Genomic DNA, 27,259 nt, shown 5'->3' with positions numbered 1-27,259 from the left:
TGTGATTAGTATGTAAATGGTTCTCCTGGCACAGGCTTCAGGCTGTGGAGCCAGAGCCGAACCACCATCTTGGATTGTGACGTCACGGGTAACATCTTGAATTTCCTTGACCCTGAAACATTGACCTTGACCCCGGCGGCCATATTGGATTCACCAATTTGTTTTCTCGAACTTTTTACAATATTGGATCCGCCATTTTGAATTATAACATCACTAGTGCCATTTTCACTACGGCTGCCATTTTAAAATCCTTAATTTCCATGCTAAAAATTTGAAAAAAATCAAATTTTAATAAAAAATATTAAAAAAAACATATCATCTAGTCTTCAGTTCGAACCTGGTGAGGACAAAATAAAAAAAAATCGTGACCAATCCTTCCTCCATGAAAGCCACCGGCAGACTAACCTCCCACCACTTATGGCTAGGTATATATATCGCCAGCTAGTAAAATATATTGTAACTTTGTACAACACACGGCAATGGTAATTTTTGCATATATGAGATAATACGGAGTACTGCTTACGAAAATTAGTGCATAATTTTATTGTATTTTAATTCATGTTTCATTCAAGCGTAATTTCTTTGAATCATGGAAAATATATTCGAATATTCAAATATTTGACTTTATTTTGTTTTATCGTGCTTGTTATGTGCGCGGTTAATACTGGAAAGCTATTCAGGGAACGGTTTACAAATAACTTTAACAATTGGAGGTACTGGGATAACAAAAATTTTAATTTGCAATTAAGAATCCGAAACCAGTTATTACTGCGAACTTTATTTTCTATTGATACAGTTGTTTTCACGTTAATGTAAAAATTTCCAAGTGTTCTAATTTTACATGAATATTTCTGTTTCATTAACAACAAAAAATTATAGTGCATTACTTATACACGAGAAATTAGCAGAAAATTTGTGATTGGTTTATGTGGGTTTTCGCCACTGGAGAAAGGGTCTGACATATCAGGATGTCTGCTTGATGTGTGTGGCAGCGTTGATCCAAGTGATTCTAAAAGTTATAGAAACTTCTGTTTTTGGTCTCGTACACACTAACTGCTCCGGATGGCAATGTGATGGATCGGTGGCGTGTGCGGCAGACTTGATTGTGGCTGATTATTGGTTGATGATCGTTCATGATTATAACAAAACATATAATTACATGGAGCACCATGATTTCCACAGACCTGGCTAAAGCCCACAATAATAATAAATAATAAATAGAAATAGTTGGTAGTATATCCTAGTTAATCGCAAGAGAGAAAACTATAATGCATGTTCCAATTAGTTCATAGTGAAGTGTAGATAAACCCACACTAAGTGTTTGCAATATTCCAGCATTCCTCCAGAAACTTCACACAACAGTTAGGCGTACCAACTGCGCACGGGACAGCGGTATGCTAGGGTAACACTCGGGAGGCGCAGGGAAGCACAGTTGGCAGCACTGACAATCCTTCCACGTTGGGTGGTTTAATTGCATTTCCATAAATTTTCTGTGCTGCTAGATCTCATTTCAGATATTATAGTCTTATCTGACCAATTTAGAATCAGCCTCGTTAATGCGCGTGGTTCCAAGCAAAAATGGCCAGGTTCAAGCCTTGTAAATTTGATAGGTTTATTTTAGTTTGTTAACGTAGGTGTAAGGTTTGGTGTAAAAGTTACATAATGCGTGTTGCTTGATTCATACGTGCGTGCAAGCCACTGGACTCGTGGCAGTGTCGGGTCTATCTCCTGGTGGAGACAAAAATTGTGTTTTTTAAGATTCGGATCTGAACCAACTGCAAGCTTCTTGCATGCTATCTGCTATCTTTAAGATTGTGAGGAATGTATGCATCATAAGGATGTTTTGTTTGTAAGTTGAACGTTTGGCGGAGAAAAAGAGCCTTACCAAAGAGAGGGACGCAGAAAGATACCACAAGGAGTGGAGAAGTGATGCGAGCTTGAACGTCCCGGGGAGATGCATTTTTCCATCGGAAAACCAGACACTGTCTTTGGTGTGCGGCGCCTCTGGTCTATTGTGTTTCCTCACGAGACGTAAGTTTATCTCATTTCTGCTTCTCGCACGCCGCGGAACCCTTCTATCTTTTTGCATCTTCTACATTCCTCTCTCTTTTTTGACCTTATAAATCATTTTCTGATGTAACAAAAAAAAAACGTAGCAGTTTCTCTTAGAAGCAAACTCGTAAGAAATATGGTGAGTCATAAGGACAACACTGTCTTCACTTTGAGGAAATAAATTATCGATCGGGAGTTATTGCAATTCCTTATGTGTTGGAAAGTTAAGTATTCTCGTACCTGGTGTATTTTTGTCCAATGTAAGCACTCTCGTTTTGTGCTACGTATACCTATCCAGATAATGCCCGCAATAAAGTGTGTATGTGTGAGTGTGTGTGCGTGCATGCATTTCTGTCGGTTCGTTTCCGGTTGAATTGGAAACACGTAGAAGGCGCGAATCAGTGTTAGGAAATATGAGGTGTTTACGATGTAAAACAAAAACTTTAGTTACATTTAAATGGATAAAAAATTAATTGTCCTCTATCGTAGGCTGTACTACTGTCTCTGAATATCTGCGCCAGGTGGATACTTATCAGTTCCATAGTCACATGGCATCCCTGTTTGGTCCAGCGACATAGGAAGATGCCTCTTCGCGGTAGCTGAAGATGCTACAGACAAAGGAATGTCAGGGCTGGCACACAGAGACTGAATACCATCGCCAGATATAGACTTGACATATTCATTGCCTGATATTGTCTCGATAAAATCAGGTGCTTCAGATAAGAGCCATAGAAATACTTTTATTCTCCAAAAAAATACAAACAAGAATCTCTGAACATTTAGTACCAGAATAAAATACACAGGCTGACCTGGGAAGTTTTGCAAGATCAGTGACCCTGACAATAGTCTCTACTGTTAATTGGCTGCTGACTTTTTGAAGAATTATTCAACGTCATTAATTTTATTATTTTAATGTTCCATCTGGTTACCCTACAAAGAAATATTAGTTTAGCTTTGTCCCAGTTGCGGGTGAAAGAACTTAGCATTTGTGTTCAGTTGATTCTGTTTTCATCACAATTCGTTAAATTTTACTGTTTATTGCCTCGGGGTATCCAGGAAGAGTTTTTTCGCCTCTGATTGATATCATGGTTGACGTCATCGTGCCCATGGACAGAGGACGACCCCTGGGCCGCCATTTTGAACTATGTGAACGATATTTTGAAGTTTATATTTCATGAACTACAACAGTGTATATAAGTTGTATATCATACATATGTATTATTACTTGTAATGGGATACCAGTTATAAATTCTGAGAATTCAATTTCATTATATTAGTTATTTTCACCGGATGTGGTTTAATTATATGTTGTGATAAAATTAAGTACCTACAAAAATGGTGATATGTGTTATATAAATATAAATATTGTGATATGAATTTAACCCGTGAGTTATACGTGCCATGACCTTGGCGAGAAAATTTCTTAATATAATAAATTCATCTGTCATAAAAATGCCCTTAATCCACGTACTTTAAGCTATTCAGAGATTCTGTTCAAATAGTTTCATTACAAAACTAACTTGTAATGTGAATGGTTTATAGTCAAAGATGCGTTTTATTTGTGTCATTGTCACACCATGTGCTTAAGTGCTCTAGATTTATAGCACGGTGCTTAAAAGCAAATGTTTACAGCCAAGTAACAATCTTTGGTTTGAATATTTGATGAAAAACCATTCACATGTTTACTGAAGAAAGTAATTAAACTTGAGGCTATCTCCAAATATAGATATTTGTTTGCGTTTTGTTTCTTAAATTTAGAATAACCTTTTCAGCATAGAAAGAAAGCGCATAAAAATAATTTAGTAATTGAATAATATAATGTACGCCAGATAATTCAAACGAAACTTAACAGTAAAATTATAATTAAAAGTGCTTGACTTTTGATATATATATATATATATATATATATATATATATATGCATGTGTGTGTGTGTGTGTTTGTTTTTTCTGGCCTACAGCTACAAGTGATAACTGTCTTGTATATCTACTTTTGAGTGCTCTCATTTAACTATTTTATTTTTCTTTCAGGGACCGAGTTTATAGGTTAAACCTGAGTAACATCAGTCATTCAGTCTGCGAGGTGAGTTTTGCATGATCACTGTTATCATCAAACATTTAATATTGTTTAAATGTTCTGTAATTTATGTGTTTGGTGGATAGTTTACATTAAACTACATATATTTTTACAACTTTATTCACTATATGATACATTTGATGTATTAATTGCATTTTTAGTTAGTTTTCGCAGTCACTTCCACAGATGCTCGCGGCGCTAGTAGTAGTTGAACCTATCATTAACATTGTGTTAAATGAGAATTTCGTATTATTCGTTATATTATACATTATTCCTAATTCCGTCTCAATTTTTGAATTTTTTTTCCAGATTACTATGTTTTCATTTTTTAGGTGCGTGTTAAATTCCTGATAAAGACCAATGCCTTAAAATTGTCCACATTTGTTAATTAAGTTAAAGTGGTGAGAGAGATTGTCTCGCTGTTGTATTGCGCCTGGCTGTAATGAAGTTTACCTTAAAACCGTCAAGTGTTTTTCGTTTTTATTTCTACCTAACAACTCAATTAAAATACAAAAATATTTTAAAGTACGTTTGGAAATTTAATTTTTTCAAAGTACTTGTCAAGTAAGTGGCATGGTGTAGTTGTTAAACGTGGTCTGTAAATCTTCCGGCTTGAGTTCGGATACAACTAAAACATTTTTTTGTGTACATTTTCATTTTCTCTTATTTCTCACAATATTAAACCATTAATTACAGAAATTAAATATATTTAAACAGCTTGAATACATAATTGGTTGAGGTTTTAAACAAAATAATCATTTACGAAAATTCTAGCAAGTAATTATCTTCTCTGCTTTTTATTTATTATCTAAAGAAACTTTTTTTTTCATTTTCCTATAAAATAATACGTTTTTATGACACATCACAGCAGACACGTAGCCAGACGCTGTTCACAACTGTAGAGACTATTATAAACTGTATGGGAAAAAAATATAGTAATAGCCGACTACAGGGGATTTGAGATTTGAAACAGCTGCCACAGCTATGTGCTCTGAAGGCACGAAAGAGATAAGAAAAAAAATCTAATTTGGATAAGACTATAACAAAACGTTGTTATTGAAGGACAACGGTTACAATTACAAACCACGCTCGACAGTAAGTACAATTACAAGATGTATTATTTAAAATTTAAAAAATCCTATTTAAATAAATTAACTAAATTAAAGAAAAATGTAGTAAATGTATACATTTAACTAGTTATATGTATATATAATTTTTGTAATTAATTGTTTAATATTCTAGCAAATAAAAAATTAAAATGTAAAAAATCGTGGTTCCCATGGTTATCAAACCCGCGCCTGCAGATTGCCAGATCACGCGACTAACCACTACCCCACGCCACTGAATTACTAAAAAGTGAAAAAAAATTATTAATTTTTTTGCTTTATTATATTACTTTAAAATCTTTCATTTTTTTTCTCGTCTTCTAGACCCCACTCAGGGGAGGTATTTCAGGATGTAGAAAGGGTGAGCCCCAACTCCGACCTTCCCCTCGGTAGATCAAAAAGAAATACTGGATTTAAAATCATATTTGCAAAACTGACACTTGCTTGAAAATAAAAATGTATAGCAAATGAATATTTTTTATTTAAAAAATTTTAACAATTAAAATGTGCTGTCTTGTGGGAGATCCCAGTTTGTTGGGGATATACATTCTCAATACTCCAACTTTTAACTGACCATTGTGGCCAAGTTACAAGTTGTTGCTATGCATTCAACCCCTACAACGCTCCGTAAAAAAATTACGAAAACTAAAATTTACCCAACGTTTAAAACGAAACAAGAGTTTTAAATAATATTTCCACTTTTATACGAAGCTCCCATTTAACACAATGTTAATGATAGGACCGCCTACTGCTAGCGCCGTTAGTTCGCAGGCCGCCGCGAGCATCACTTAGATGACGGAGAATGAAGGTAAGTTGCCAGACGTGTATATATGACCGTGGTCATTGATAAGAAATGAAAACAATAATAAAAATAAAATGAATTTTTTTTTTTGTAAATACAAAACTGAGTTTCCCTGAACTAAATGAAAACTAAGTATGTGTATTACATGTGTTCATATAAATTTAAACAAAGTTTGGGGAAGCTGCCAGAGAGTAATGTCCAATGTGCAGATGGTTAATGTGCCACCTACATTAAAAGCTTCGTGGGCTGTGCCAGACAATAACGAGGCCCGAAGTTCTCTGCTCGCTCGTGCAACTTCGGTAGCACCTATTATATAGTATTAAAAACCCGTGGGAAAGATGCCGAGATCGTCTCTTATAGACATTAATGATGGAGAAATTAAAGAATTCTCCATTTACATTAAAAATTCTTTAATATAATATGGACAATTGAATATGTGAATACAATAGCTGCAAAAAAAATACTGTGTAATCGTGTGAAAGTATGGTTAATCAGGTTAGCTACATTACAAATACTATAAAACAATAAGGGCCATCAATAAAAACGAGTTAGCTACTTCCTAAATTGATAATTTCTAATCTACCATTAAAATTATTTTACAGTATTCTTAACTTAGCTATCCTAACCTAACCAACCAACTACCCATTGTTTTATACTATTTTAAAAGTAGCTATCCTTACCCAATCAACACTCCAAAGTATTAAATGTATTTTTACCACGCTTGTTATTAGCTTGACCTGTATGTGTGGTTAATGAATGGAATATGTTACAAAATCTTTCCATTCAATTTTTACCCACTTTTCGACGTCCGAATGTATTGAAATTTTGCACACATATAAATAACCTGTGACAATACATTATTTAGGTGACTTAAGACCTTAGTGTTAAGGGGGAGTTAGGGGTCAGAGTTTCAAAAAACCTAATTTTGAGCTATGGGTAATAACCATGCTCTTTGTTTATCCATGAGGTCGAGACATGGTGAGAATTTTCCCCGGGGTCAACTGTGCCCTTACGGCAGTAGGGGGCTAAATATCCAGAATTTTGAAAATTTTAAAAATCCTTGCTCTTTCAATTTGGAGTATTTCCGATCCAAAAGGTCCGGCCAAGGTGGAAAATTTGCCCGGAGTTCGTTAATGGCAATATGGGTACTATATCTGAATTTATCTGGCCACTCTTCCGGTGTGATAAAGTGTATGATACGGACATTCCATCAGTCCATGTTGATTTCGGCACAGATGGTGTACATATAATTAAACCAATAGCCATTCAGATTACAGCGAAATACAGCTTTGGCACTGCTGAAAGGTGAATGTGGCTATTAAAACAGAGTTTAGCATCTACCGTGCATAAAATGCGAGGCTGCGCTGTAGATTATGCAGTTGTTTATTTGGGATCCCGTCTCTTTGCTGCCGGACAGGCTTATATAGCTCTTAGTCGCGTTAAGTCACTGTATGGTCTCCAAGTAGAATAACTTGATTGCTATTAGATAGCAAGGACAGTTCTATGTAATGTTGACGCATTAGCTGAAATGACTAGATTACGTGAACATTCTGACTTGTTTTAAGTTCATTGTAACAAATAAATAATTAATCAATCATATTTAGTATTTTTAATTTGTTTCAAATACTCATAGTTAATATTTTTACTTTCTTTGAGACAAAAGAGAATAAATTAAACTTAAAGCTTTAAAAAAAAACGGCTTTTATCGTTGAATGACCAAAAAATTAAAAAAAAAAAGTTTTTTCCCCAACAGCCAAATAATTTACCAAAACTCTGTAACTGTAACTAAAAGCATGGGGTGCCATCTTCTTATATTTTCGTATTTACTATATCCTAAAATTAGTGATAGAAAATCTGTTACAAATCATAATCTTATTACTGATATAAAATGTGTGACAAATGATATCAAGCACCACACGTTTTTAGTTTAAAAAAAGTTGTGGTGCATTTTTTGGCTGTTGGACAAAAAATTTAAATTTAATTTTTTTAATTTTTTGCTCATTCAATGATTAAAGAGTTTTTTTTTTTTTAGATTATAAGTGTTTACTCTAGTTAACATAACCTAACCGACCATTCTCACGATATCACAACATTTTTGTATTTGCGTAAAACCTTAAAATGAAACACTAACATATTGGAATTTTTTGTGTTCAACTTTCAGAAATGTGGCTTTCCTTCAGAATTACCTATGTTTTACCCTATGAGCTTAACACTTCTAACCAAATACCCCGTTAATGGATTTTAAAATTCAAATCCTCGACGTGTTGATTTTAGATGAGCAGTGAAATAAGAAAAAACCGAGGAGAAAAAAAAACGAACATTCACGAGCGTGACCTCGGAATGGACTTGTTTGAATGTTAGGTTTCTTGCTGAAATAGTTATTATTTGCTAACACAAAATCTGCGTCGTTCTGGAATCACAGCATTGAGATGGGCGTGACGTGTTGGACACGACGCGAGTGAAATAATCGTTTAACCAATCAGATTTGACACATCTTTGACGTTAGCGCGACAAGATTCACGGATGGACTTTCCGATTGCAAATTAATTTATGTTTCCATCGAGTCGCATGTTCGAAATTACAGAAAACAGCGCTAGTTAATCCCAAGGGGGTTTAACTGGTGCATTAGTAATACAGTCATTATTCCGGTATTATTGATGTTGGGTCAACTAATTTCGTGCCTGAAAGCTTTTAATAAGTTAAAGTATTTTTTTTTTTTACTTTTAAACTTTGGTTGGTACTATTTTTTTTCTAACATCAGAACAAATATTTTAAAAATTGTTGGTTGTCGTATACTTATTACGAATGTAAGGCAAGTAACATTTAATGTCTAGTTGTTTCTGTTGTAGCTCGGGTAAAGAGTTCATATTCACAACAATGCGGTATTGTGCAGTCCGCCTCGCGTTCTCCCCTTGGAGTCTGTCACGCTGTTGTGGTTCCAGCATTATAGTTCAAGGGTGCAGATGTTCCGGTGGGACATTTACGGTTACCACCTCCGTATTTAAAGCTTGGGCTTGTCAGTTACTTAAAAACCCTACCTGTAGACTCCAAACAGTGTCGCTTCGTCAAAACTGCGCATAGTAATGCAGTGTGCAAACGAAATTACCCGATTTGTCGCTGATTGCATTTTCAACTGGATTACAAACGTGGTCTGGATACCTTAGCTCCACCGGAACCTAAACATAAAAAAAGCAACAAAGTCCGGGTAATCGAATAACGTGTTCGGCCACGTGTGAAGGTTGCCGAATCGAAACCAATATCCATTAGCAGAGAGTGAACTCGACTGTGTCCGATCGGCCAGCCATAATCGTTTCACCCGTACCGTAAATTTTTGCTGATAGCCTGCTCGTTCACTTCGTGTCCCGCTGTTGTTTTTGTAGTGTTTTGCCCAAACAAGCCCACCTCCATGCCCTATTTGCTTGAAGCTGCAGCCAAGTTCAGCACGAGTTCACGGTTCAAGTCCCGCCTAGGACATGGACTGTGCCGTCTCCGACACTAAGTTTATACTTACACGTATTCTCCTCGGTCCATAAGCGTACTGGGGTTACTTCATAAAATTCTACTTATCCAAATTTATTAGCGAACTTACGATAACACTCTCTGTTATAATCCCGTGTAATTTTGTAAAGTAACAGATATTGAGAATACGTTGTTAAGTTCAATTGCATTTCACATTTTATGACTGCAGCAGGCAGTTTACTGTGATTGTGAAGTCATCTAGTCCATGTTTTCTGGATATGGTTTCCATCTACAATTCCAGCCTACTTGCTTAAAATTTAGTTTGGCGAAGCTGTGAAATACTGTAACAATAATTGGATAGTAAAACATTTCAGAAGATAAAAAAAGTTATCAATTCTTAGGAATATAATGTATAATGACTACCAGGTGTTCTTTTAAAGCAATGGAATTTGGGTGATTACTGAAAGCAATTTTTAACTTCATTAATAAATAATTCGTTTATATTTAAATATGTGTAAATAGAAAATGTTTTTGCAGAACAGTTACTGCTAAGGAAAAAGAGTTGATCAAAGCGAATTCGTTTAATTTTCATGGATTTAAGATATATGAAATTAATGTGTCTATAAGAATTAAAATAGTTTAAATTAGGAGTGTTTCACTATTAAAGATCAAATATTGATCTAGGTAAAAAGTTATAAATAGATGGCATTACCAGCGTATTTTATGTAATTGCAGCATATATCACACACTACAATGAAATGTAAAATAAGATAGTTACCAAGAAAGCAGCATTTAGAGAAAAATTTATTATGTTTCAGAGCATAAGTAATTTAAGCTTCGTGCAAAGAATGGATAAATACAGTTTGCAGAATTTCTTTTATACTCCTGTAAATAACTTTTGGACGCTTAAGCATAATGTTATTTCCAATTATTCATCAAATATTAAGTCCAGTGTCCACAAGCTTATATATGAAATACCACAGGTACCTACATATAAGTCTTTTTAAAATTAAACAATCATTCGGTCCACCACGCTACCAATCGTGGAGTTATTCATTCTTTCTCATTGAGCGAATCAACAGCTCCATCTATAAACACGTGACACCTTTAACAATCAAGGAAGGCAATTTTTTTAAAGTTTCAATACGAATTTATATGTTAGAAGTCGTTGAGTTCGTTCCGCAGACTCATACCCGGACTCATTGTAACATACATATTTTAGTTAAAACACATTATTGATACCAAATAGGTAAAACACTTTCTTATTTAGTTTGCCATTCATAAAAACACAAAGGAGTTCACTGGTAAAGACAACAGAACAAACCTGTAATAAATTTACGTATTATCAGCAACCAAACCAAATATTCTGTATACGGAATATTCCAAAACATAGTTCATAACAGTTACACACACTGCGGGAACACTTCTATGATACCTCCAACCCAGCTTACGTTAGTTAGTCCCTATACAAAATGTCTCCATGGCTTAAGGTTCAGGATTATTGGACGTACCACCATAGAGCCTATTTGTTCGGTTTTAAAAATATAATTAATTTTCCAATTATTCACGGGAAGACAATTACATGCGGTACTTTTTAACGCATGGTCCAATCGAATTCCGCAACGCACATTTATAACACTCATTACACGCTTTATATTAGCTTCACCTGTATGTTTGTTTGTTTGTTTGTATGTATGTTTGTAACCGACTCCTTTGGGAGCGATTTTGAGCCACTTTAAACGGCCAGATTTCATTTAAACTTTGTAGATTTATCGAGGACCGATGACAATGCACTAATTTGATAAGATTATTCCATTAATCAATTTGCAAAATAAGATTTTTGTCAATTTATATAATTGGTAAAATGAAACAAAGACATATTGTGACATATATTTTGACTGAAAGGTATTCATCTGTTATAGCATCCTACATAACCTCAATGTGTGGCATTGAAGGTTACCCAAAGACACTATAACATATGAAAGTTTCAGACATGTCGGATCGTTTATGTTTACTGTACTATGTTATTATGTACACACACACACACACACACACACACACATATATATATATATATATATATATATATATATATATATATAAATCCAATAATGGAAAGTTTAAGCACAAAGAGGGCCGACTGAATATGCTGCCTAAGAACAATTGGTGCTTAATAAAGTATATATATATATTTAAGATCAAACAAACTTTATGATGAAGAATTTTTGAGGGTTAGAAGGTATGAATAAAAAAAACTAATTAGACATATTTCAGAGGGCAGCCATATTTCACTTTACTTTATTTTTTTTATATATAAATATTATGAATTACAAAAAACAAATTACAATAATAAATGTAAACTCTTTAAAAAAAACAAGTGACTTTTTGAGTATTATTAAATCTCGCAATTGATCATAAATTTATCTCTGGGGCCCCAACTAGTTTATAACAGGAAAAGAATTGATTATAGAGTACAATACATTTAAACATTTTTTTTATATTTGAATTTGATTTTAACTTTAGCAGTTTAAGGGGATTGGTGCACCAGCATCGTATTAAAAAAACAATATATGTGTTAATGATTCAGCTGCTAGAGAAGATTTGAACCATTCTGGTGTAAAATTTATTTTTTTATTTTTTTATTTTAATTAAGTTATTGCTGATTTTCGGGAATTTTTTAAATTCAAGCTTTATTAAAAAACTATAAAGAATTCAGTGGTAAAACTTTCGCAGATAAATTTTCAGACACGGGAGATATGACTGTGACCATTATTTTATCTGTAATCATTATTAATTTAACGTATTTACAATTTGAATTTTAATAAATAAGCTGCTACGAAATTACGTGATATTCATTTGCGAATTTAATAACATTCGCGTTTTCATTTGTAATTCAAACGCCTACATATATGTCGGCTGAATGATTGACTTTATTTTAGTCTTTAGCTTATTGCAGTCGGACCTAAAGTAAAAATGTAGCTGTAGAAATTTGAGCAGCGTGCAAGCTCGGATACGAGGAATTATGGAGCGCGCTGGACAGTAGTGACACCTTGCGACAGTTTTCCAAACTTTTTGCAGCTCGTTCCCACCCAGCCACAGCTGTCTGCTGTTTACGAAGGGGAGACGGGATTTCGCGGGAAACTGATATGAAGGTCAACGTACTCATTTTCAGTAGATAAGAGAATGTGTTTGGTATAGCTCGGCGTATAATTGAATGGTTATTCTCTGTTATTATTTAGCACAGTGATTTAGCTAGATGTTTTTTGTTGTAAGCGTGAGATTTATTCAGGAATAAAATGCAGAAGAAACCTCCACCAAGCAGCGTACACAAAAGAACAAAACTATCGAAAACCATTAGAGCGCTTAGAAAAAAGAATAAAGAAAGATACGAGATTATTTTATTATAGCTTTTTTTACCATTTATATTTATTTTTCAGAGTTGCGTATGTACAACGCGATGGACGCGATGCGACAACAAAAAGATGTGTAAAATTTTAAACATTTTTTTTTTTGTTTTTTTCAGCAATGCGTGAACCATTCATTAACTATACTCAACACGTATCCGTATAATTACGTTTGAGTTTTTTTTTATGACAGGCACCAATGTTAACAAGTTTATTAAGCCACAATAGACTTTTTTCAGAAAACTAAGTGTAGCAGAAAACACTCAACATAGTCTCACACAAAATCAGTTTACATGAATGCAGTTTTAAGAAGTAAACTACGTAAATAATAGTTAAACATTATTTAATATCTGCTGGTAACGTTTCCAAAGTATCAGCTTCGCCTTCATTCACGAACAATATTCGTGAGCTTAATTATTTATTATGCTGGCTATTCGTTGGTGACTGTTAGGACTGCAAAATTAGTAAATATTTTTCACCCTATCCTGAGTTAAATCTAAGTGTGCGCGGTTAGATGAGGACCTAGATGTGTCTCAGGCTTACGCCTTTACACTCTACTCATGCGGGGTATTAACCATGCGCGTAAGGGCGCGTTGCCATTGACCTGTAGGATAGTCTCAACAATCCTCTACGAACTCGAAAAATGTCACCTGCTCATTGCCTACTTGACTTGTGACAACTGTTTGTTGTAATGCCTGTGATTCATCGTTGATTTCGTTGAGGAGTTTTCAGTGATTCAGAGCCTCCCATTTAACTGTGGCCGAATTGAAGAAGCAGTACTTGAATTCATAGCGAATGGAAACCACAAATATTTACTGATGTAGTGGTTGGTAAAAAAAAATATTATTCGTATCGCGTCCATTGCTTCGCGCCATTATGGCTCCTATATTATATGGATTTATAAAATATAACGATTCATTTACGACACTTAAGATAAGGTGTGTAGGATTTTAAGAATTCACTTGAATTAATATTTAAGAACATATTTCAGGATAACTTGTGAAGACGCTCGTACAGACGGCACCGGTTGTGATGACTCATTGTTACCAGAGCAGGGGCCACGCATGTGAAACCTCAACACAACTCGAAAATCAGTAAGTGTTACATTGAAATGTGTCTGCTACAAATGTTCAGGAATTATAACTTTGAAATCGAGTAGAAATATTCCTGCAATCAGCATTAGGTATATTTTAATAGACATTGAAAGCGAATCATTAAGTAGCTTCAAAATCCAAATACCGGAATACAGATAGTCTGTAACAATACAGACCTCACAGACTAGATATGGTCCAGATTGTTAATACTAACACATTTGAAAAAAAACTGACTAGTTACTGAATATGTTGAAATTTTGTAAACCTGTTACTTTAGATGATTGGTGATGTAATAATGTCTCTTGGAAACTACATAAGATTTTAACTGCTTTTATTTCTCCATAAATTCGCAAATCACCATGGCAGCCATTTTACGATCATGATTTAATTCTTAAATTTTAAATTAGTTTATTTGTTGAGAGCCTGGTACAATGTGTCTGACCACTAAAGCGATCCGAGCCGCGTAGTGTATACTACTGCGAGGTTGCCGAAGTATGCTCGGGTCGGGACGAATTTCGCTGTGAAGAAACAAAGGTTTTTAATACATGGAAAATTATCCCAAAACCGAAAATTTGTACAGTAGTAGAATGAAAATTCTTAGTAACACGTCAAAAGTTTAAGTACTGCCGCAAACCTTGTGCGTCACACCAAAAACGGGCAGTTAAGTCCAAAATGACAATTTTATGCAACGATCCACAATAATGGATATTGCAAATGCACTTTATGGATTAGACCGTCAGTATGGAACCCAAAATAATCTAGAAACATTGCCCTATCTGAGGATAGTGATAAAAAGCACAAAGTTTTAACATGTTTCTATAAAATATACCTTTTAAATCATTAAAGTTAACGAATTCACTTTCATTCAATTTTAAGGAAATATAAATACATCTTACATAAACTTAAAGAGCCCAACGTGGAAATCGCTTAAAGTAAACGTTGTTGCATATTTATTCATCTTTAAATTGGTATATTTTTTAAGTGTCTCATACAATTAGTCTGACCACTAAAGCGATCCGAGCCGCGTAGTGTATACTACTGCGAGGTTGTCGAAGTAGGCTCGGGTCGGGACGAATTTCGCTGTTAAGAAACAAAAATTTTTAATACATGGAAAATTATCCCAAAGCAAAAATTTTGTACAGTAGTAGAATGAACATTTCTTAGTAACACGTCAAAAGTTTACTGATGAAACCTTGTGATCACACCAATAATGAGCAGTTGAGTCCTTAATGATAATTTCTACAATGATCCACAAAAATGTTTCGTAACTTTTAATAACTTTAATACTTTTTTAAGCCGGTTCTTATTATGGCACCAAAGTAATATAAAAGAATGTCCTACATGGAAACTGTGATAAACACCTCAATGTTTAAACGTCCTATTATTAAATTGGTAATTTTAATCATAAAAGGTAAGAAAAATATATTTTTTTATAGAAATTTGACTACATGTTACATAAATATGTTGAGTGTAGCGTCAAAATCACTTCATAAATATTGTCTGTGTGTTTTTTTTAAGGTTTAAATGTGTATATTTTGAGTGTCTGGTACAATAGTCTGACCACTGATGTATTTCAAGATGCGTAGTGTGTGTGCAGCAGTGTTAGTCGCTCGTGCTGGGACGTTTTTTGCTCCAGAAAACTAAGGTTTTTAATGTATGGTAATTCCAGACTGAATTTTACTCTGAAAGAATAAAAGTTTCCTAACTGCAAGTGATTTATGCTGCTTACGTAGATAAAAATCTTCCAGGATGCGATTTGCTTAGTTAAAAATGTTAGTATGATCGACTCTTTAATTTCTAAATTATAAATAAATAACAATAGAACTTCCCGGAAAGTTGTGATAAACTGACGATATTACGCGAGTAGCAGACCCGTACGTGACTACAGAGAAAGGCTATTTTTCTTGACCGTTAAGATTTCTGGGACGAACACCCTCTCACAGCTGGGGTCATAAAATACGGTCAAACTCTTGCAAAAACATCCACCACCGCTCTTTGCCACTAGCAATTCAACGAAGTAAGCTAGGCGCAGCACTCCAATGAATTAACTTAGAAAAAAAATACTAAATATGTAATTCTATCAATACATTTTACAACACAACTTATGTTTTATTTATTTTCTGGGAAAAAATAATATTATCATACGAATTATGTTATAAAAGTGACAAAACTCAATAAGCACATTTACGATGTATCGTTTTCTTCAATTGTTATGTAGTAAACCAATTTCATATAATTAAATATATATATTTTATAATATAGGCTACATTAAAATTTTGCTAAAATAATATAATGTATTAGAAATAAAAAATAATTATATTTTTTGGTATTAAAATATTTTTTAATAATAAAATTTGTGTAACAAAATACGAACACACATATATAAAACCAGAGGTCCTCTAGAATTTTGATTTACAAGTTCCAAGCAGAAATTGTTTATTGTTAATTTTATTGTATCAAAAATCATTCATATAAGAAAAAAGAATATGTATATCTCAATAGATGTAACATGAATACACCCTATCATATGCATTAAATATATTTTAAGTAATTCCTAAATAAGACCAAGTTTATTGAGTGTCGCAGTACGCAGCGTGTTTCAAAGCCCGCCGGCCGTGAAAGATCAGTACGGCCGCAGTACACTGCAACGCTCGGGCAGCTTTAATGAGGCAACTAATTATGCTAGACTCTTTATAAATATACTATCTTAAAGCTAAAAGTATAATTAAAAACATTTATTTAGACATTTTTTCTTATTGGGCTCTTCAAATCGGTGTAAATCGTATTTTTATCTGGGTGGCAAAGATAAAATAAATATATGTCGTGAATTAATCGCTTTATATCATATCTTAAATATTAAAAATTTAAATTTTTTCTAACATTAATGGGCGTATTACAGTTTCTAGATTATTTTGGTAGGTTTACGGACAGTCAAAATTAAAAACTGTATCAATGGGTAGCATTTTAATGGACTGATGCTGTCACCTAGGACTTGAATGCAAATTTTCGGTGATAACGCACAAGGTCTTCAGCGGTAAACTTTCGGTATGTTATCAAGCATAGTCAACTCTACCACAGTACAAAAATTCAGCTTTGGACAAATTTTTCACAGGTTCTCTTGGTTTCCTGGAGTAACATGAAAGTCTACGCGGGGAAGAGCGGCTACCTGATCCGAGAATGAAGGATAGGGCGAGATGGGAAGCGAAGATAAGAGCTCGTTGGGTGTCCGTGTTGGAGAGAGAGAGAGAAAGAGAGAAAGGCGATATTGTGGAAGACCTTCGAAAGATTCCCGCTAGATGGCAGGCCTCAGAGCTGCAACATTCGACAACCTCCCCTCACAGAAGCTCTCTCGCCACTAACTTGCCAATTATTTTTTTTTTTTTTTTTTTTCCTAGCCTAAGTTAATTCTAAGTGTGTAGGGGAGGGTCCAGGTTAGGGGAGGACCTAAGTGTGTCTCAGGCCGAAGCCTATACACTCTACCATGCGGGTTTTTAACCATGCAGGACAAGGGCGCGTGCATCGTGTGCTATTGGGGTTTACTGGCCAGCCATGGCTGCAATTGGCGCCATGACTGACGCCCCATTGGTCGCCTAGCTTAAAAGCTAGCTAATGTGACCCAGGTAAAACCTGCATAGACACAGGGAAAACCCTGGGCCGGTTCATGCGGGGATCAATTAACATGCATTAAGCAAGCAGGTAACTACTGGACAAGAGGAAGAAGGGTCCAGGTAAGAAGAGTTGGAGGGGCTGAAAAATCAACCATGCTGGAGTTGGGTGCTTGGGCCTTGCGGCCCGCATTTAAAGGTTGGGAACTCCTGGGTTATTATTAACCAGGGGCGCAAGCACCCCCAGGGGCGGGCGACTTCACTCGTCAGCCCAGCCACAGCTGCCCAGGCAGCCACAGTTAAAAATCTCACCCGCTAGCTTATATACGTGCTGGCTGGCCGTACAGTAGTAATAAACAAGCATTTATAAAACACTTAAGCTCATTTCCAACAAATTCTGACGAATGACTGTTTTTTGTCCTGCACCAATCCCCTTAATGTATCCAAAAGAGAAATTTAATTGTCCGATGAATGCATGCTACATGCGGAGAACACAAGAGTAACTCTTATCTGGTGCACATCCTGAGGCCGTAGGAGAGAGGAGGGAAATCCACTCCTAGTTGAAAATCAGGTATTCATTTCAGTTCAGACACGGCTCGGTCACACCAGGACGCCCACCGCTAAACAACAGATGGCAAGTCCATAAATAATAAATGGATTATGAAAATAATACTTTAAACACGATCCTCAAAGGATTCGTGAAATAACTCACCCCTTCAGGCGGTTAGATGCTCTTAAATTACTCCATAATATTACGATACACCAGAAGCTACAACTAAAGCATGTTTACGATGGCTGCCACGACATGAAGAAAGCAGAGACAGCATATTGCTAGGAATTTAGCCGTGACCAAAGAGTCGCCACTGTATAGAACAGTGTAAAACAAAAGTTGTGTTCCAATATACCTATGGCATAATGCCTTACAAAGAAATACCTTAACTAATTAGCTTTTGATTTTTCATTACAATATTGTAAGTTCAGAAATACATCACAAATTTCATATTTGATAACGTAAAAGATTACAATCAGTTCACTATAATTATATTATGTTATTATTTTATTGTATTGTTATATTAATTTGTCTACAGTAACAAATATATTAGTAAATATAACTGATAAAAAAATTAAGCAGCTCTTCAGTTTGCCTTAAAAAAATATATGATATGAAATTGAGCATATGCCCAGCAAATGCTGAATAGTGGCACAATATATGTAAATAAAACTATTTCGCTCATGTGCGAACTCTTTTCTTTCAGTTTGTCTTTGGCGCGATATAAACAAAGCCTACTAAATATTGTGACATTTAATTAAATGAAAAGTGAGAGTGGTTTATGATTATTGTGAACAATATATTCTTTCTTGAAGAGAATATTATCTATATTTGTAAAAATATGAAGAAAAAAAAAACCCTGAAATAAGGGCTTTAAATGTTGTTTCTTTCGTTAAATAGAGAAACACAATTACGTCTTTGTTTCATTTTACCAATTAACCAAGAGTGAAACATTATTATAAAACAACATTTTATGCAAATATTTCACGAAACATGGAAAATTTGAGGTTTGATTTTGCTGTGAAACCAACAGCAGATGGGAAATCAAACACCATATGCATAACCTCAGTAGCTACACCTGATAAGCAGAATTTTGAAATTCCACTCGAACACCAACCTGCAAATCTACACCAAGTAGTTACAAATACTCCAAACTATGCCAAGGTCAGTAAATCATTAAATAAAAGACATCAAACACCTAAAATATGGATAAGTTTGACAGATGATATATCAAAAACATATTTGGATTGAGAGCAAAACTTACAGTTTAAGGATTTTTACCTGGAAGAAATTGTGAAAAAAAAAAAAAAAACACTTTTATAAATAAACCAAACTAAAAAGTATAAAATAAATAATAGTTCAAAAAAACTAAAAAACACGCTTTATTTAGAAAACCAAACTAAGAAATAGAAAATAAATTTTAATAAATTTGAATTAAGAATAGTGTCAAATTTTTTTATAAATATAAATTAATAATAGTGAAAATAATAAAATAATGTAGGCTATTTTATTTTAAAAAAATCGTGGGGTGCTTTTTAAGATATTATCAAAATGATAATCTTTCTACTCATATCTGTCAATTAAATATTTATATGTATTGACACCATGCACCCCACGTTTTTTACATGCTTTATATTAGCTTCACCTGTATGTTTGTCTGTCCGTCTGTAACTCTGTCTGTCCGTCTGTAACTCTTTCGACTAAGAGTGAGTGACTCATCACTGTAAAATGTCCCACCCATTTCATTACGTTCGTTAGCCGAGCGGTCTAAGGCGCGCGACTTTTTTGACGTCAGTTTTCGGATTCAGCGATCGTGGGTTCTACTCCCGGCCACGCCGAAAAAAAACATGTTTTTTTTTTCCCCGGTAAATTCTAATATTATATCCATACATCTAACTGCAAATGATTCGTAGAGACTTTACCATTTCTTTGTGACGTTGCAACTCCAAATAGTTATCTCAGATGGTAATAGGTAGTGTCGGTAACTCATTTCCCTATGATAATTATACATAAATATAGTTTAAAAAACTAAACAAACATGCTTTTAAAGAATATCAAACTAAAAAGTTAAAAATAAATATAGTTTAAAAAACTAAAAAACATGCTTTTAAAGAATATCAAAATAAAAAGTTAAAAATAAATATAGTTTAAAAAACTAAAGAAACATGCTTTTAAAGATTATCAAACTAAAAAGTAAAAAATTATTTTAAAATTAAATTTATGACAATAGTATATAAGCAATACTAGTATAAATGAGAAAAAAGCATGGGGCGCTTAATATTCAAAAAATATGGCACAAAGCGCCTCAAGCTTTTTTCTCATTTATACTAGTATTGCTTATATACTATTGTCATAAATTTAATTTTAAAATTATTTTTTACTTTTTAGTTTGATAATCTTTAAAAGCATGTTTCTTTAGTTTTTTAAACTATATTTATTTAAAAATTGAATACATTATTTTCTTATCTACATCATTATTAATTTATATTTATAAAAAAATTTTGACAGTACTCTTAATTCAAATTTATTAAAAATTATTTTCTATTTTTTAGTTTGCTTTTCTGTATAAAGCGTGTTTTTTAAGTTTTTTTGAACTATTATTTATTTTTAATCAATTTTCCCATTAATGAAGTTGTACGTAGGCCTAAGTGCTTATTTAAAATCAGATATCTGAAGTCCTCTTATGAAATTTTTTGCAAGCTGCACTTACGCTAATGCTATTTTAGGATTATATTTTTGAAGGAAATTTAAAATTGTTATCATAAAATGTGGCTCGTAGTAACATGCCTGTAGCAAAAAATGAAATAAAGTAATATGAAAGCTATTTAACATTTACTTCAAACTGTTTCTAATTTTAGGGTCTTCTGGTGGTTATTATGACAGTTATGCACAAATATTTGTTTCTAGTACTATGAGTTTGTTAAACATTTAACAAAATAAAGTATAATAAAATAATTTGTTTGATTTTTATCAGTATTTGATGTATATTTTATGCTTTTCTCAATAACAGTAAAATGAAACTCATCTCTCTTCTCATAATCTAATGTGAAACATATTCGGACAGTTATAGTCCCTACAAGAGTCATGGGCAGCTGCGAATATCGCGAAGCTCCGTGAATTGGGCCAGACGCAACTCTCATAAAGGCGAAAGGGAATCTGATACACCTGCGAAGGTGAGCCTTGCGCCTGTCTCAAACTGGGAAGTCTCAAAGCGGGCGCTCATGTTCGCGGAACAAAGGCCTCGGTCCCAGAGCGGGTGCTGGAATCCGAACCTGCGGAGCTCCTTGCGAGCTGAAGCATCGTCCTGTCGCGTAGTCGGTGTTTCCGAAGGGCGAATCGGGTGCGTGCCGGGTGACAAAGGACTTCCACGACGCGTCCCTAGCTTCCCGGAGTCTTCCTTGCCTCGTGCGAGCAACAGTCGCTACTTCCCCTGCACTCGGAGTTCTTATATACTTCCCAGAACCACCTACATATAGTCTCGGACGGTCCTAGAGCTTCTTTATATTGATAACCTCGAACCACCTGTGTATAGTCTCTGACGGTCTGCGATTTTCTTTAAATTGATTTCCTAGAAATTACGTATCGCCTCTAAAGGTCCGAGAGTTTCTTTATATTGATATCCTAGCACCACTTATGTATAGACACTGACCGTATAGAATTTTCTTCATATTGATATCCAAGACCACCTACGTAGAGTCTCTGACGGTCCGAAGCCTTCATATTGTTTTCCTAGAACCATTTACGTAGTCTCAGATGGTCCGAGATCTTCATATGGTTTTCCTAGAACCACTTACGTAGAGTCTCAAACGGACAGAAATCTTCATATTGATATCCTAGAACCACCTACATATAGTCTCTTGACGGTCAGAGAGCGTTTTCGTATTGATTTGAAGTGAGAGAGAGGAATTAGTACGGCCAGTGTACAATGTGTTACGTTCGGGCTGTCAGCCATAATGGGAACTAGCTACACATAACTATAAAGAGTGAGCCTGAATTAGACCGACAATCTCCAACTGCAAGTTCACCACGAAAACTTAGTTCGAAACCTTTTACAAATTATGGTATAAAGTTTATCCCAAGGCTGGTATGCGGATTTAAATTTGGCACTGAACAACTGGTTTAAGTCAGAAGCAAATTGCATATAAGTTTGAAAGAATAAACAAGTCACGAGTGAAGAATGAAGAATATGGAATTTGGAAAGGAAATGTAGTGAAACCAAAACAACGCGGATTCGATTGCAAGTAAGTTAACCTATAACATAGTATAGTCTAATTTGTTTGCATATGCTTGTACAGTTTGTGCCATTAAATAGCAAACTTAACTTGTTCAAGATTTTAAATTAATATAAACACTAGGCCTACTTGATGAACCTACCTGTCAGGAGTTGTTAGTCTTATGAACAGTAACATACCTATATTTATTCACTGAAATTTTTTTTTGAGGAAATTTTGTTTAACCTAAGCCTAAACATTCAAATGTTTTACTACCATTTCACTTTTAACATTACGTTTTAATATTTTGACGTCTGTAATTTATTTTGATTTAACGTTGTTTGTATTTTTTAGGTGCATATGGAAATGTACCCCGGAAAAAGTTACAGAGGATAAAGCCACCGAAAAATTTGCCACGTTCATTGATTTCAATACCAAAAACGAACAATATTCTTATCTTTAGTCACTGAATGAGTGCAAGCCGATATAAATAAAAAAGGCGTATATCAGACAATGGTAAAACAACAAGTAATAAACCAAAGTGGCATTCTTTTGAATATTCTGTGGTTATGTCTAGTGGAAAAGTAAATTTATGTAAACTTGCGTTTCTTTCTATCCATGGCTTATCTTTGTAAACTACTGTCACAAGGTAAGTCACCAAGAGACTTTCGAGGGAAAAATCCTCCGGTGAACGCTAAACCAGGATATATTATAAAGGTTATTGACGACCATATAGCCTCTTTTCGCCAGAAAGAAGCCCATTACACCAATAGGTCTTACAAATACTTAAACTCAAACCTTAACTTAAGAATTTATTATGTGGCAACTTTTCAAAGAAAAACATCCATATCTGAGTGTTGACTACAATTTCTATTTGAAAATATTCCATAAGCATTATGATTTGACTTTTGGGAGGCCGCAAATCGATTATTGTTTCAAATGTGAGGAATTACTCTGTCTAAATAAAAAAAAATCGGTCTTTAAAAGAAGCTGCTAAAAGAGTTTATGTTGCTGTCCATAAAATAAGAGGAAGTTTTTAAAGGTAATTGAAAATACGGTGAAAGTTTTTTTTTTAAATTAGTGATATTAAAAGCGATAAAGCCAAATTGTATGTTTATCATAAGGGTTTGTCCAAGAAAGGGCCCAATGAAATGTGCACATTTTAAGTTTATTATTATCAATGAAGTTCTTGATGCTGGTGTTAGGCATCTTAACGTTTTTTTTCCCAATGGTGCAGCAGGACAAAATACATTTTGTTATATCAACTGTAACTCAAGCTGGGAACATTTCCTAGAGAAAATAAAATAAAATTCAATATTTCAACTTTTATGAAGATTTATTATTCTAGCAAACATGTGAGTCAATTTGAAGCAAAAATCTTTATTAATGGACTTAACGAGCATTCTTTTGTTTTGAAAATTCTTATAGGTTAAAAAACAAAAAAAAATTATAGTTGAATGAAATAAAAATTCATAAATAAAATTTAAAATTAAGATTTTTGTCCAACAGCCGAATAATTCACCACAACTATGTCTGTATAACTAAAAGTGTGGGGTGCTCTCTTCTTTCATTTTCGTAATGACTATATCCTAAAATTAATATTATAAGATTTAAGACAAATTATATGCAGCACCCTTACTAATTTTCGTAATGACTATATCATAAAATTTTTGTATTGACTGTATCCTAAAATTAGTGATAGAAAACCTATTACAAATCATTTTGTTATTACTCATAAAAAATGTAAGACAAATGATATAAAGCACTCGTTGCTTTAAGTTATACAGAGTTGTGATGTATTATTTGGCTGTTGGACAAAAAACCTAATTTTAATTTTATTTTAATGTTTAGTTCATTCAACGTGCGTTTTATTAGTATTTTAAACTATAAGTTTATTGTATAATACTTAGTCTCAAAATAAAATGTCGCCATGTGTGATACAGTTGTCATTACCCCCATTGTACTTCATTGTTTACCAAAGCACATTAGCACTACAGCACTACCACAGAACTTCAGACATTAATTAATTAATAAAAATTAAGACAACAATGGTTTTAGCTTGCCAGTTAAAAATTATGAGATTAAATAGCAAACGTTTATGGTTGTGAAAAATGAATTTAAAGAAAGACTGATAAGTTGTGAGTTGTAGGCTAGGTAAAATCAAAACTGTTGACCCTCTTTCAAGTACGAGTACATGTATATAGACTTAGAACTCGGCAGGGATATTCTTTATACTACATAACCATTAATGGAGCACGTGGTTTCCTAAAATCAGCCTTCAAGGCGGGTTACTGGGGTTTACGGGAGCGTTAAGGATTTTAGGGCTTTAACACCTCCCGCGGCACATTTTCCACCATAAACCGACCTTTTGGAAAAAGTGTGTTTTTGTAAACATTATAAAAAATTAATGATCACAAGAAACTCAAAAACCATATTCCTACAGACATTGTTGATCGATTTTATTAATAAATTCATCATGACGACCAACTATTGATAGGGATGAAACTGAACTGATGTACAATTGTTCATAAAATAAAATAGCCCTGATTCATAATTTATATATTTTTAACAGTTATTTCATTCCTGGTGACTTCACAATATGTCGTTCGTTTGATTAACAACACATCTCCAACGAAATTTTAAAGATTTTTACCCATAACTAATTTAAAAAATCTTATAATATAATTAGCTTACTAAACCCCTGTACGTACGTATAAAAATATATAATATTGAAATAATGTATAATAATATCACAGCGAGGGTTTTTTTCTGAAAGTTTACTTTTGTGGAATTATGGTGTTTATCAAGTGACTGATTAAATAAAGATAGTATTTTTACGTTGAAAACTAAGCGTCTGGATTATGTTTAATTGAAACAATTATACAACTAGCACATCAATACTTTTTGCGTTTGCTAAATTACTTCATTGAACTTACTGGGGGTAACAAAATCTCGTAAATAATTCCGGTAAGAAAGGATGTGCCAAGGTCGACTTAAACGTTTTCGCTAAGCGTAACTTCGCCCTTGTGACTGGCGCCTGAAAACATTCTGCTCGTAAGAACGATAACGTTTGAGTGCGATCTGTGTCAATGTAGTTTTAAACGCGCTTTTACACTGGTACAGAGCATAGTTGGCCTGTGTCATTTCAGACTTATAAGTTAATTTTTAAATTGTTACCTATACAACGCTTTGAAAACTTTGAAAACCACATGTAGGATATTTTATTATTTAATATTTGAACAGAAATATTTTAAAAAAATTGAATACATGTTATTTCAGTGTCACACTTTTGTTTGCTTTATCTTAAAAAAAAAAAGAACGGAGTTTTCAAAAAATTTTATTTAAATTTTGAAAGTTTGATAAGCGTGCGGCGAGTTAATCGGTATGTACTAACTGTTGAAAAGCAAGCGTAACATTTGGAGACGAAGCGATGACAGCGCTGTCGTAAGGCCGTGCTCTGCCTTGTATTCCCGTATTAAATGTCCTCGTTGTTGACTGGTCTTAAATACGTACTGGAAAACAAAACAGTCGTTGGTACTTCCATTCCTCGACTTGGGCTAGGAATTTATCTCTGCAATCGTGGGTAAGTGAGTCATTGCACAAAATGCATACTTAAACAGGTGAAACTTACCACCACTTCCAGTGCAGTACGTGTCAAGCTTTGAACATTTATTCAATTAAATATCTGAGGATCTTAGAAAAATTAACAATATTCCACAATGTAAACTAAGTACTTTTAACTCTATCAAAAAGTTTATTACTGCACAACAGAGTAACACAATATGTAATTAACTTTTCACGATAAAGTACCTATACATTTATCTTCTTCTTAGTAATCAGTTTAGTCTTGTGCAATCGCCATGATATCGGTACAACTGTTTTAGCTTTATGTTTGTGTAAATTTGTATTTGTAACCAATTACGTATTGTTATTTGACGTGTCCGATAGCATTTTGTGTAAAATTCTTGTATGGCAATGGACTAAAATAACAATGTTTGCGTGTTTTTTTAATGCACAGTAGTGTAAGTTGACGTACACGATCTACGTCACCCGCATGTCTCTCGTATTCCCTCCGAGGGGGCAGTCGGCCGGAACCTCGAATAGATTCCCTGGCAACCCCCCCCCCCCCTTCCCAAATCCAAAGACACACCGTCCCCCCACGCGCGCACTATCTCCTGACGACGGGACCCCCAGGGACGACGACCCCCCTTCCCCCACCAAGACGCGTAACCCAAAATAAATGCGACATAAAACCCGCAATATGGCAGCCAATTCTCCCATCCCGTTCTCCCGTGCGCGCGAGGGGAACTCACCGAAGTTCAGGTCGTGGGGGAATTGGAACACTTTCTGTTGGTACTGCTTAGTGGAGGGGGGAGAGACTTTCTTCCGCGTTCTCCCCCCCCCCTCCCATCGCCTAGCAATTCTTTCATTGAAGTGAAAAACTAGGAGGCAATCCCACCGTCGCCCCTTCTTCAACGCCACGATTCGCGGTCTGTTCTCCCAAAGGCACAAATCGTGGATTGGTTTAAACTTTTTTTTTCCCCTCGCCCCGTCGTTTCCACCACACTTTCCTTCCACCAGTGGATTGTTACGGGGGGGGGGGGGAAGTAAGGAATTAATAACACGGAAAGTATTGGAACACGTGGAGGAATGGGAGAGGAGGAAAGGCACCGAAAAGGTGATTAGGGGTGGAGAACTGGGCGCAAACGAGTACATTCCAAACACGCATTCTTTCTCCAATTTATCTCGCGGTCGGGGGCGCGTCGTTTTTTTTGTTACAACCCCCTCCCCCCACACTCCCCTCTCTCTAACACACCACGGGCGCTCTGGCTCCTGCGGGATGCTGTGCTTGCCTTGAATTACAATTACTGCTGATAAGATCGAAGCAGGCGGGCGATGTT

General features: G+C 34.6%; 1 protein-coding gene across 1 annotated transcript in view; it reads left to right on the top strand.

Moving 5' to 3' along the window:
- LOC134527146 (semaphorin-2A) overlaps window positions 1-27,259 on the top strand; it is a 666,670-nt gene that overhangs the window by 234,551 nt on the left and 404,860 nt on the right. Inside the window, exon 2 of the mRNA XM_063359535.1 lies at window positions 4,082-4,133. Within this exon, the coding sequence (XP_063215605.1) occupies window positions 4,082-4,133 (52 nt within the window). The remainder of the gene's footprint in view (window positions 1-4,081; window positions 4,134-27,259) is intronic.

The sequence above is a fragment of the Bacillus rossius genome, chromosome 1 (genome assembly GCF_032445375.1).
Source record: "Bacillus rossius redtenbacheri isolate Brsri chromosome 1, Brsri_v3, whole genome shotgun sequence".
Taxonomy (NCBI): Eukaryota; Metazoa; Arthropoda; class Insecta; order Phasmatodea; family Bacillidae; genus Bacillus; species Bacillus rossius.
Note: the sequence above shows the minus strand (reverse complement) of the source record. Positions and strands in the feature narration are given on the sequence as shown.